This window comes from Aotus nancymaae, unplaced genomic scaffold (assembly GCF_030222135.1).
Source record: "Aotus nancymaae isolate 86718 unplaced genomic scaffold, 86718_ANA_hifiasm-v0.15.2.pri h1tg000025l, whole genome shotgun sequence".
Classification (NCBI taxonomy): domain Eukaryota; kingdom Metazoa; phylum Chordata; class Mammalia; order Primates; family Aotidae; genus Aotus; species Aotus nancymaae.
The window spans coordinates 19,242,927-19,256,021 of NW_026988438.1; the positions used below are offsets into that span (position 1 = coordinate 19,242,927).

The window sequence follows — 13,095 nt, forward strand, 5'->3', positions numbered from 1 at the left end:
ATCAGAATTAGAAACAGAAAACAAAAAAGAGTGCCAAAATATCCAATCAGAAATTTTGAAGAATTCTGAAAGAAGGTAACTAAAATCAAAACTTAAGAGAAAAGCCTGACTATTCCATAAAAGGAGAAGACTATTCAATAAAAGAAGCAGGAACCTCTAGGTGAACATGAGACTAATCAACACATTAACAGTTGAGACTGCAGTGTCCTCCCAAGCAAGCTGCAGAGACATCTGCACAGGAGATGGCTTAGAATGCAGTATCTGAGCAGAGTAAGAACTCAAGTAGTCAATATTCAGAGAAAAAGCAATGTCTCCTAACCCCCAGGCTGTAATCTTTCACACAATCAGTAGAGACAATTTACAGAAAATAAAATAAGTTCACAGTGATTCTCAAATACAAATATGAGTATACAACCAAACATCACAAAGCATTTTCGGAAAAGCAATATCCTGAAAAAGAAGAATACAATTCAGTGGGTAGAGAATCTAAAACCTTGGAAGGCAAGTTGACACTCCAAAGGTAAGAATAATTTTAAACATAAAGATTAAATTAATGCCACAGAGATTGTAGAAAACAGGTACATAGTCAAATTTCCTACTACCCCAATTCACCTGTAAATATTCTAAAGGCTCAATGGTTGAAGTCAACCCACTACACATAAACTTCCATGAGATTGCTTCCTCATTCTGTGTAATGAAAAAGAACTTAATTTATGTGTGGAACTAAATAAATTTTTGCAAAATCTAAAGTCTGATCTTTACAGGTGTACATAGCACATGGTAGCCTAAAGCAACACAGACTGAGGAGGTATTATCAGGCCACTTCTGTTGCTCATCATTAATATTAAGAAAAAAATAAGCAAACAAGTTCATATCTGAGAGTCATAACTATTAATCCAGCCTATCTCTAGACAGTGGCCCCTTCTCTCAAATGCTGAGAGAACTGCTGAAAAATTAGTAAGTGCTGCAAGAAAGCTTCTAAGGTCAAGTAGTCAATCTGCCACAGCTGGACACCATAGTAACCCATTTCCTGACCAAGCATTCAATGTGGTGTCAATTCCTCCTCAAGCTCCATGATTACTAATTTTATAATGAAATATAGACCAAAAATAGAATTCCTGCCTTCACAAAATCAGATCTCCTAGAGCTACATAACACTGTCGGCATCATCTACTCTAATATAAATGTATAAAAATGAAAACCTCCCAGAAATACCAATTTGCCCAAGACCATACACTGAATTTCAATTAAATATTTTTCCTTAAAGCAAAGCCATCTAAGTAATCTGCTCCCATTTAGCACTCAGTATGAGAAAACAAAAGCAGCAGCACAAATTTTGCTAGCACTCAGTATGGGAAAACAAAACTACCAACACAAATTAACAGTGTTTAAAGAAAATATCTTAACCAAATAACAAGGGTTTATTTTATACATATGTATGGTTTTCTAGAAGTGTCATAACCAAACACAGACTGGGTGACTTCAACAACAAAAAATTTTTTTTCCACAGTTCTGGAAGCTAGAAGTCCAAGATCAAGGTTTTGGCAGGGTTTGTTTCTCCTGAGTCCTCTCTCCTCGGCTTGCAGATGGCCACCTTCTCATGTGTCCTCACATGGCCTTCCCTCTGGTTGACTGGATCCCTGGTGTCTCTACACTACTTATAAGGACACCAGTCATATTATATAGGGTCACACTTAATGACCTAATTTTAATTTAGTCACCTCTTTAAAAAAAACTGTTATCTTCAAATACGGTTATGTTTTGAGGTACTGGGGGCTGGGACTTAAACATAGGAATTTTAAGGGAACACCATTCAGCCCATATCTCACTCACTCTCTCTCTCTCTCTCTCTCTCTCTATATATATATACACACACACACACACACACACACACACACACACACACATACATACATATATGAAGGACAAAGCTAGTTCAAAAATTAATATAGAAAGGAAAGGAAGGAAACAAAGAAAGGAAGGGAAGGTATAAGATGTTTTTCTAGGAATTTAATTCAGTTCCATGTAATTTAAACTATGATTACAATGATGAGCTCTTTTCATTTAGGACCACCTATATTTTTATTCAAGAAATTTGTAAGACACAAACCATGTGTTGAGTTAAATCAAGTAAAATTTAATGGAAAATTACATTCAAAGTCGCCTGACTAGTCCTGTGTGGGTTATGTTCTCATGCATTTTTCATCACCAGGAAACAGCTTGAGAATGTCACACTTTACCATCACCCTCCTGAGCCCAAGTTTTAAATAGAAATTTAAAAACCTATATTAAACTTCAGTATAAAATGATCTTCAATGGGGAAAATATTGTGTTCACAGTTCCACTCTAAATTATTTAAAATCAGAATGAGAGGTCTGTGTGTTTGCTTTTGTGCTCCTTTAAGAATGAATCCAGTCTAACTTAAAGAAAAATGTACCAGCAGAAAATTACCTTTTTATTCTTATTAGGAGATAAACTGCTAATGACTACTTAGAGTAAGTGTAAAACATAGTCATCACTTGGCAAGAGAATAGAAAACCAAAATTGTCTCTTTCTGGAAAGGCACAAATAATTTTCTAAAAATGATATATTCTACATAGATAGCTTTGTATAAAAAAGTTAATGTAATTGTTTTTAAGGCATAGACCATATTAAACTTACTACTTGAAGAAACTGAACTGAGGACATTAGAAAAATAAGGACATTTTTAAAATAAAGCAATCTCCATTCATTCAGAAGAAAGATTTAGTAAAGAAAGATGCTAATGGTACAAAGTAGTCTATTAAATTAAATGAATTTAGATGCATTAATTGCTATGGCTGTATTCTACATTCTGTTAACACTATAATGGAAGAAAATTAATATTTCACCACATTCGGTGGTAAAACAATCAATATTATTTGTCCTGTGAAACTGATAGGTAGACATTGTGGAAATACTCTGTAACTTATGAATCAGTCGTGCTGACTCCACAGGAAGAATCAAAGGCTCTCTAAAAACTTTCCCAGTCTATAAAAGAATAGGCCTGTGGAATAGGATGCATCTAAGAGACAGTCTCAGCTTTGAGAGTTAGATTCTTATAAAGTGAGTCTTTAAAGAGGTCAACAATAAAATATAAAGCAAGTCTTTAAAGACGCCAATAATAAAATTCTTCCTATCAAATGAGTAAAAGAAGATTAACTCAGAAGGAGAGGGTTTTTTTGGTAATTAAAGTTGAGGCCTTTCATTTGTCTTTTTTTCCTTGCAACTTTATTAAATCACCACATTTAAATAAATGTGATGGAGAAAACCAAGGTATAGTCAACCTTAAACATTACCTTTGGCTCTTTGATGTCAGGTATGTGGATGAATGAGAAACAGCTTTATGTGACAAATATTCTCTGCTTATCACTTCCCCACTTAAGAGTGTAGCTTGAGATATCACTTTTGAGACATAGAAATACAGAGGGCTAATCAACAATTTCTAACAGACACTAACTAAACAGAGATGTGAAATTTAATGAGATGATGTTAATACATTTTTTTTAACCAAATTAAAGTATAGAGAATCATCAATTGTCTGGACCAGTGGAGGGGAACATTGACATGGATACTGAAAAGTACATATAATGTTCCAGCTGAACAATGTTTGTCACCCTGCCATAAAGGTGTTCTTGGCCCTTGACAGCTCTAGTTCATTGTTTGTATGATAATAGTAACAACTACTAACTAATATCAAGTGATTATGTACCAGACCTTAAGCTAATCTTAATCTCTATAATACCACCATGAGGTTGGTTCTATTACTATCCCCATTTGAACATGAATAATTTACATACTGGAAAAATAAAGTAACTCATCTGAAATCCTCTAGTTACTGGCAGAACTAGAATTCAAATCAAGATGATCAGAATTGAGAATGCTTTTCTTTGTTACTATTATACTGGTGGAATATTCCCACAGAGTTCTAACTCCCACCTACATAGAGGAAATATTAAACATGTTTCAGTCTGTCTTCTATTGAAACCCACTCCCAGAAGCAAGGATGGGTGTTTGAATTGCATTTTTATAAACTTGATGAGTATATCTTAGTGTTCACTGTAATGATACCCTGATATTCAGTAAGAATGTGCATAGCTTCATACCAACTTCATTGAAAACTGATTTTAACCCTCACACACAACCCCTTGCTTAAGATTGTTGAGTTATCCCTGAATTGAGGAAAACCACAATGGAGAATCACTTATCTACTACATTATACTGTAATTGTGAGAGTGGCTGTGAGGGTGAGAGAGGAAAGATGCAATCAGAACCACGTGATCCCATTAAACAAGGATTTTTCTTTTGCCTCTGCTCTCCAGAACAAGCTTTATCATCCAGTACTGAGAGCCCTATTACAGCCACACTAAGGTAATGCATCACTGACAGGCAACTCGGTTATAAAATAGATCAAGGTGCTGGACAGAGGTATGGATCCAAACACCACACATGGTAACAACCTGACAAGGGGGCTTGGTTCTATCTGGGAATTTTCCACTCCCAGAAGAGAACGTAATACCAAGATGAGACACCCACCACACCCCAAGAACAAGTATCTAAAAACTGAAGTGAAACTCTCATTTGCATGTTTGCACCCTCCTCCCACATCTCCAGATTAGGCCTGCCTATCGTGGGATATAGATTTTTGTGGTGATGAAAGAGGTAAATTTGGAGCAATTTGGAATATAGAGAGGACCTTAAACTAAATATGAGTTTCTGAAAATATGCTGTCTTTAAGCTCAGCTTATGACAGCACAACTCAATGAAATCCCTTCTAAATTGGTCTAGCAAGACAGAAAATCTCCCGTAGTACTCCCAAGTACTGTAGCTACTGAGGAGCACAGCTGGGTTAGGGGAGGTGGCAGAATAGGGAAGGGAAGGTTTGTCATATCAATGACAGTATTAAACACTACACAGAGACTAGTCCTATGAAAAGTGAATACTCAATATATGCCTGAAACAAATATACAAACTTGTCTAACATCCTCTTAAAATATACCATCATTTAAAAAAAATCACATGGGGCCAGGCATGGTGCTCACGCCTGTAATCCCAGCACTTTGGGAGGCCGAGGCAGGTGGATCACGAGGTCAAGAGATCGAGACCATCCTGGTCAACATGGTGAAACCACGTCTCTACTAAAAATACAAAAAAATAGCTGGGCATGGTGGCACGTGCCTGTAATCCCAGCTACTCAGGAGGCTGAGGCAGGAGAATTGCCTGAACCCAGGAGGCGGAGGTTGCGGCGAGCCGAGATCGCGCCATTGCACTCCAGCCTGGGTAACAAGAGCGAAACTCCGTCTCAAAAAAAAAAAAAAAAAAATCACATTCTTTATATTTTGCCTAACTTTTAAAGTCCACTATCTGAAAGAAAAAAAAAAAAATCAGCAAGTTTACATTATCATCATGGCCACTGAGGTCAAGGCATTCTTGGTTCCTGGATTTCAGTCAAGGCTCCTAACATACAATAGCCTGTCTGTGAAGAGCAATAGCCGTATACAGTTGGGAAGGCATGGTATTTTAAAATACTTTTTACCACAGTATTTCCAAGAAACAATGCTTTCCTCATTAAAACGGCAGCTGCAATGCCACACTATCACCTTCTCCTTCCTTTTCAGCTCTATTCCTGGAGCCTATAAAAGATAACTAATATTTTGAAAGAAATAATGATAAAATAAAGGTATGATGTTAATCCTGGTGACCCTTAAAGAAAGAGTCTTCCTTTGATGCTTATCAGCCATAGTTACATCCTCTAAACATCGTTAAATATAACACCTGTGTCTATAATGCTCCCTTGCTTTCCCATGGCTATGAACTGATCAAATCTTTACACTGCTGCAGAGTACGTAAAATGGTGTTATGCAAGAAGTGTCACTGTCTCCATTTTCTGCCCAATTCAGAATCCAATGAAATTAATCTTTCCACCAAAAAAAAAAAAAAAAAAAAAAACCTGTAATAAAGTACTCCTTCTTATCACAACAGGGGAGAGAACAAAAAGGCAGCAGGCATAAAGGACTCAAAAAAAAAAAAAAAGAATATTATAGCATCCTGCTAAAAGATAAAACAAAACCATTTTCAGCTTGATAAGGTAAGAGCAAAGACATTTTTCCAAGGCACATGGAAGGGAAGCAAAAATTTCTAAAATGAAAAGAAAGCAAAGCAGTTCCTACACAAAGTAATATAAATTTCCTAGTATATATTTAAAAAAAGTCATCCCAGAGTGAACCAGAAAAGGGTAAGCCCAAGAGGATCTAAAGAAAGTTAAAAATACTATAGAGAAACAGAGGAAATTTCCAGTAAAACTTGATGGCTTGAACACATGAATTTATCTCTCCCCTTTACCAAATCATACCAAAACAATAGTAAAATTAAAATCCATAATGGCAATGAAAATGAGTAAAGAGAAGACTAGAGACAAGATAGAAATAAAAATATGAAGACAGGAGACAAACATATGAGAAGTCACATTGCCTAGGATGAGAGAAAAGAAAAATCCTGATACCTACATGATCCAAAGCATAAGCTAGTAAGAAATAAGTCAATTCATACTTCAGAATCCCAAAAATACTCAAGAATTTGTAGCTGAAGTTCAAAGTGGGGCTACAAATGATATGATTAGTTGGAGTAAATTTAAAGAGGAGGTCTTTGCCCCTGGTCTCCCTTGGTCAGCCACTTACCCCTTCCTAGTCACTCCTACCAGAGATTTATTCTCTGAAGCGGTTGAATCAGAGTATTTGACTGGGGCTTGGATACCAGGCAGAGTGGATATCATATTCAAGAGTCATAATGAATGGAAAAAAAATCATAAGAAAGTCTGCATAGAGAACTGAAGGGTCCTCAGTCCCTTCTTGATTGTCTCAGAATAGTGACAGCTAGGTTTATATGTCCCAAAAAATAAACTGGGCAAGTCCATTTTGGGAGAACTACCCAATAACAAAAAAATAATAATAAATAAAGAGATAGTAACATTTGAGACTACTAAAATAAGATGACTAGGTCTTCACCAATAGTCCCTAAGCTGAAGCCCACCAATTAACAAGCTACCTAGGCACAAAGCTTCCAATCAACTTTTGAGTACATTACTCATAACATAAACTGAGAGCCAACAGTTTCTCTCCAAGAGGCATGACACAAGACCCACCAAAAATCTCAATAGGTAAGGCAGAGACCCAAACAAATAAACAGAAACAAGAAACTCAAAGGAAATCCAGAAATAATTCAGAGAATATATAAAAGAAAAAAAAATCCCCAAGCTATATTTAGTATCCTCAGAAAGATACGAAGTGATATATTATTCACTGAAATAGAACAAAATAATTTTTAAAAGAACATTCAAAGAATAAGAAAAAGTTCATGGAAATAACTGTTAGTATAATTAAAAGTGCAATTGAAGGGCTAAAAATTAAAGTTTAAAAAAAAACAGAACGTAGAAAAAACAGATTTAAAATAATAGGGAAAAGATAAGATAACAGAAGATCAATCCAATAATGCCAACATCCATCTAATAAAAATGTTCTTTTAAATGAAAGAGATTAAAAGAAAAATTAAATATATAAGAAAACTTGTTGAAACTGAAAAAAAATTAACTGGAAAATTAAAAACATCCATTGAATACCAAGAAGGATGACACCAGGGATAAAAATAAAATCCTAGAAAGTTCCACAAAGAGAAAAGCAGATACAAATGAACTGAGAAATCAGAATAGTCTAGGGATTTCAATACAATCTAGGCACTTAGAAAAAAATAAAACAAGATTTCAAAACTCTAAGAAAAAATTATTTTCTAAACTAGAATCATATGATCAGCCAGATTATTAATCAAGTAATCAACGATGGATAAAAACATAATCATATGGGCAAATCCCCCATCACCCTTTCTCACGAAGCTATTGGAAGATATACTTTAAAATAATGAAATAAACCAAGACCGAGACATGTAACCCAGATAATGTGTATTTAACATTTAAAAAAGGAGAAAAAAATTCTCAGAAAAGGAAGTCTTAGGACTATAGGATTAGAGATTAACAACCTATATTAAATTAGACTATGAAGAACTGCCAGGGCAATCTCAAGTGGGGGAGAAAAACTGATCGATTATCTGATTTGTCGGAGGCATTTTACAGTTTTGTCAAATAGTTTCAGGCCTCAAATTGTGTTTAAAGTTATATTAATTTGAACAAAGGAAAAGTAGACCACGACAACTAAGAAAATCAAAAAGTTGTGCAACGAAGGAAATTTAATGTGAATATAGCAAACTTGTAGCTTCACTATGACCAAAATTTACATTATCATATGACTGCAAATAATGTATATTAATTTAAGCCAAAAATAGGAAAGAAATGTATTGAGGAACAGAAATAGAACAGAGAACATTCTCTCTTGATGTATTCCTTTCTAACTCGTAAATCACTAGGTATGTCTAAAGTCTATTTCCCTCCAACACTTCTTTCTGGATATTCTCTTTCCTTTGGTTCTATTGGATCTGCCCTACACAGAATTCTACTCCAGCATTTTCCATTCAGTACAGAGGTTTGTACTGGAAAAGAACTTCAATTTGTTATTTTAGAGAAGTCACATGACAAAGACTGACAGACTACTCCCTCCGCCCCACAAAAAGAAATGGATTAACCCTAGTGAACAAATTTTGACATGTATTCTGCAATGAAATTCTTTATGAATTTGATGAATTTGCTAATTTCAAAACTACCCTTACTGCCCACACAGTAAAGTTCAATAACCTCTCCAAGAGTTTAAAACACAAAAGATTTTTAACTATAAACTCCTCTAACTAGAAATAATGGCGAGGGGAATGACTTTTCCAAAAATAAGTTGAATCATTTCACTCATTTGCTTGCTTAGTGCTTATAAATAAGGAGTCCATATATAGTTTGCTCTCTCTTCCAAAACATTCAACCACCCTGGGAGAGAATGCATAATAAGGCACTGATAAAGCCCTGTACTGTCTTCCAGCACAGCATGCTACTATTATAAGAGGGCTATTCCTTCTGTTTACACAGTGATAAACAAGAAGACCACTTACCGAGCTGGGGCTGGAGTGCCGCCTAACTTTAGGTGACTCTTTGCCAGTGGAGGACGTCTTAAAGTTAATGCAAGCATTGTTCTCAGAATGCACTCTCTTTACTTGATTAGTTGGTTTCTCAAATGGGTCAAAAGTGCTCTGTGTCCTCTGAACTCTGACTTTTTTATCCTCAGGAATTGTGTCCAGGGTTTTGATCACTGAGTCCATTCCCTGGCAATTCCGTGTAGACATCTTTGTGACACATATCTGAGAAAAGAAGAAATTAAATTCAGAACTCTTCACTGCAACTTTAATATCACTAAACATGCCAATATATTACTCTAGAAAGCATGCCAATTTCAGTTTCAGGAAATACCCAAAAAGTCCACATTCTAAAAGCTGCATCAGCATACATTACAGTACAGTACAAAAAATTCCTCACAATCATTCTGCTTATACTCACTTAAGGCTTACACTAAAAAAACTACCTCTAAAAAGGGAAACTTAAGGCCTAGACTTCTAGTAGTACCCTAAGATGATTCTTGAACTCGGTCACATGTTTTACCATATGACTGTAAGTGGTTTATTTCCGAATCATTAAGAGGTTGGATAACTGGCCTTAATTTAAAAAACAAAAAGTAGTTGGGCGAATCAGACATGCACTTTAACTGATGGGTCATCATGTAAGCCACTAACCTAGGCTAGAGAAAGAAAAGGCATTATTTGTTTAAAAGTTGTATGCATGGATATGTATGCTTAAAATCTGTCCCCATCTTGATTTCATCTCCAAATTGGAATGAATGGAGCAAACCGTTAGAGATGTTAAAGAACTGAGGACAATGGTGGGGGTTTTCTTTATTTCAAAGCTAATGGATAAAAAAGAAATAACATTGTAAAAGAAAAACAGCAAAGAGCATTCATTTCAAAATTTTGTTTACGTTACTCCACTAGACCTCCACTTCCTTCCCTTCTCCCTCCTTCACCCATTCTCTTCCTGCCCAGCCTGTCCCACTCTCTCATTTTATTTTAGTCTCTGTGATTTTTGTTCCTTGTCTTTCACTTTATGTTCTAAGCCTGTCAATTTCCCTATACTCTGGAGACTTTGTTGTCCTTATTAAATAATTTGGCAGCCTCTAGCTTGTCTGTAAAACTAGCTAATTTAATTGTTCTTTCTGAAGAAAATATAACTCTAAATAAAATTGTTTTTAGAACTTTCTTCTTGTAAGAAGTCCCTACATCCCTATATGCTATCAAAAGCAGAAAAACAGAAGATATTTATGAAAAGCCCACATTGTTAAAGTAAAAATATCAAGTTTTTGAATACATACTTTGGATCCATGGTCGGTTGAGTATGTGAATACGGAACCCACAGAGATACACAGAGTTGATATGTATAGAATGATTCCATGTAGGGGATAAATGTAGTTATGCATATGGATAGATACAGACAGAAACAGATATAAATCAGACTCAGATACATAGTTATAGATATTTGTGAGTGTATGAGCATGGTGAAAAGTACACAGGAAAACACACCAAACTATTAACATCAGATATCTCCAGACATGTAGAATTGAATGGGTAATGGGTAAGATTAGCAATTTTTTGTACACTCTTATATTGTATGAATTTTATAATAAATATGCCAACTTATGTAATGTCTGTAAATCCACTAAAGTAGAAAAGTATGTATAATTAAAATAAGCCATTTCAAGTTTTTTAAACAAAAAGTTTTTAATTGTCAAACATCAACCCAGTCCTAAGAGTATGTCTCAACTACTAGGCACAGGCTGAATTCTAACTAAGTCAAATGAGAAGAGTATTATCATACTTTTTAGCATGTGAGAAAACAGGTGAAGATGATTTTAAAAGACTCAAGGCAGAGTCCTCTAGACATGATCAAAAAGTAAAAATTTATTACAAGTCTTTTGGAGCATACAATATTTTTAAGGGTTTTTGCGTTCTTCTAAAGGATGTGAAGGCCATAGATAATAAACCACCCACATCACTAAGGCAATTAAATTATAAATACATGGGCCTAAGAAGTCAATGAACCATAAACAGAAAATTTGAAACAAAAGAAAATGTAAGGGCCTACTGAAATCAAATTACTTAAAACACACAGAGAAAGTAAAAGATAAGGATGACAGAATATAGTTGATAACTAAATTAATACAGAAAGGCAATTAGAAAGCATCTTGGACTAAATGATAATAACACAAAATATGAAAATGGTGAGATTCAGCTAAAGTAGTACTTTAGCTGCAGGAAAAAATGTAATACTAAATGAGTAGAGAACAGAAGAAAGGTCTCCAAGCGATGACCTCAACTTCCACTTTAAAATACTTAAAAAAAACAAAAAGAGCAAATATAAAGCAAAATAAGAAGAAGGCTGAAATAATAAATAAGAAAGTGGATATAAATGAAATAGAAAACAGAAAATCAATAAAACCAAAAGCCAGTTTTCAGAGAAGATACTTTTTAAATGATGAACCTCTAGCCAGTTAGATAAAGGAAAAAAAATAGTAGAAAATATGCATTGCCAATATAACTATCAGGAATGGGAGAGGTGACATCACTACAGATTGTCTACAAATGTTATAAACATCATTATGCCAGTAAATTCTGGAACTTAGATGAAACAAATTCTTTGAAAGACAAAAACTACCAAAGCTCACTCAGTTAAAAAAAAAAAACAAAAAAAATATTTAGGTAACTTGGATAGGCCTTGGTCTATGACAAGAATGGAATTTGTGGTCAAAAACCTTACCACAAACAATGCCAGGGCCAGATGGCACCACTGGTGGAGTTAAACCAAACATTAAAGGAAGAAATAACATCAATTGTACAGAAATCCTTTCAAAATATGGATGAGGAGGATATACTTCCCAATTCATTTCATAAGGCCAGTGTCATTTCAACACCAAACCCACACAAAAACATTATAAGGAAACTACAGCTCAATCTCTCTCATGAACACATATGCAAAAAATTACCAGTACATCTTCAACAAATTGAATGCAGTAATATGTTTTAAACAGATAGCAAATTATGACAATGTCACACTAATCCCAGGAATGCAAGGTTGGCTTAACATTCACAAATGTGTAATTCACCATTTTAAAATACAGTGGTAGGCAGTCTCTAAGATGGCTCTCAATAACACTCACTTCTAAGTATTCACGCTCTTATGTAATACCCAGCTCTTGAGTGTGGGCTGCATTTGTTGACTTGTATCCAATAAATGCGATATGGCAAAAATCGTAGGATATTGCTTCTGAGAAAATATTATATGAAAATGTTTCTTCTGTTTTGGTGCTCTCTGCCTTGAGTTTCTTCTCTTAGATCACTAGACCTGGGGAAAGTCAGCTGCCATGCCATGAGGCAACACTGTGGAGAGGCACATGTGCAGAAGGACTAGAGCCTACAAATAACCTTGTGAGTCAAGTTTTCAGGAGCAACCACAGTTCCAGATTTGTGCTTGACTGGAATCTCATAAGAGACCCTGAGCCAGCTAAGGAGAATCTGCAGGAGACCCATAGGGACTAAGATTTTTTAAATGTTTGTTGTTTTAAAATGTTAAGTTATGGGATAATTTGTTATGAAGCAATAGATAACTAGCACACAGTTTTTTACAAATCATATGATCATCTCAATAGACCCAGAAAAAGCATTTGATAAATTCAGCATCCTTTTATGATAAAAACTCTCAACCAACTAAAAACAGAGTAAAACTTCCTCAACCTAATAGAGAGCATCTACCAAAAAATTACAGGTAACATCATACTTAATGGTGAGAAACTAAATGCTTTTCATCTAAAAACAGGAACAAGCCAAGGATATACATTTTGACAACTTTGATTTAACATTGTATTTTAAGTTCTAGAAAATACAATAAACCAAGAAAAATGAATAAAGCCATTCACATTAAAAAGAAAGAAATAAAATACTCCATTCACAGAAGACATGATAATCTATGAATGGTCAAATCTATTTTTTAAGCTACTAGAACTAGTGATTTTTTTATCAAGCATGCAAAATACAAGATCAATATTTAAA

The 13,095-nt window shown here is 34.8% G+C and overlaps 1 protein-coding gene across 6 annotated transcripts in view; it reads right to left on the bottom strand.

The window, feature by feature from the left end:
- CDK14 (cyclin dependent kinase 14) overlaps positions 1 to 13,095 on the bottom strand; it is a 763,966-nt gene that overhangs the window by 440,580 nt on the left and 310,291 nt on the right. For all 6 annotated transcript variants that reach the window (XM_064380407.1, XM_012450847.3, XM_064380410.1 and 3 more), the window contains one exon: positions 9,058 to 9,303. In XM_064380407.1, the coding sequence (XP_064236477.1) occupies positions 9,058 to 9,288 (231 nt within the window). In that variant the 5' untranslated portion in view covers positions 9,289 to 9,303. The remainder of the gene's footprint in view (positions 1 to 9,057; positions 9,304 to 13,095) is intronic.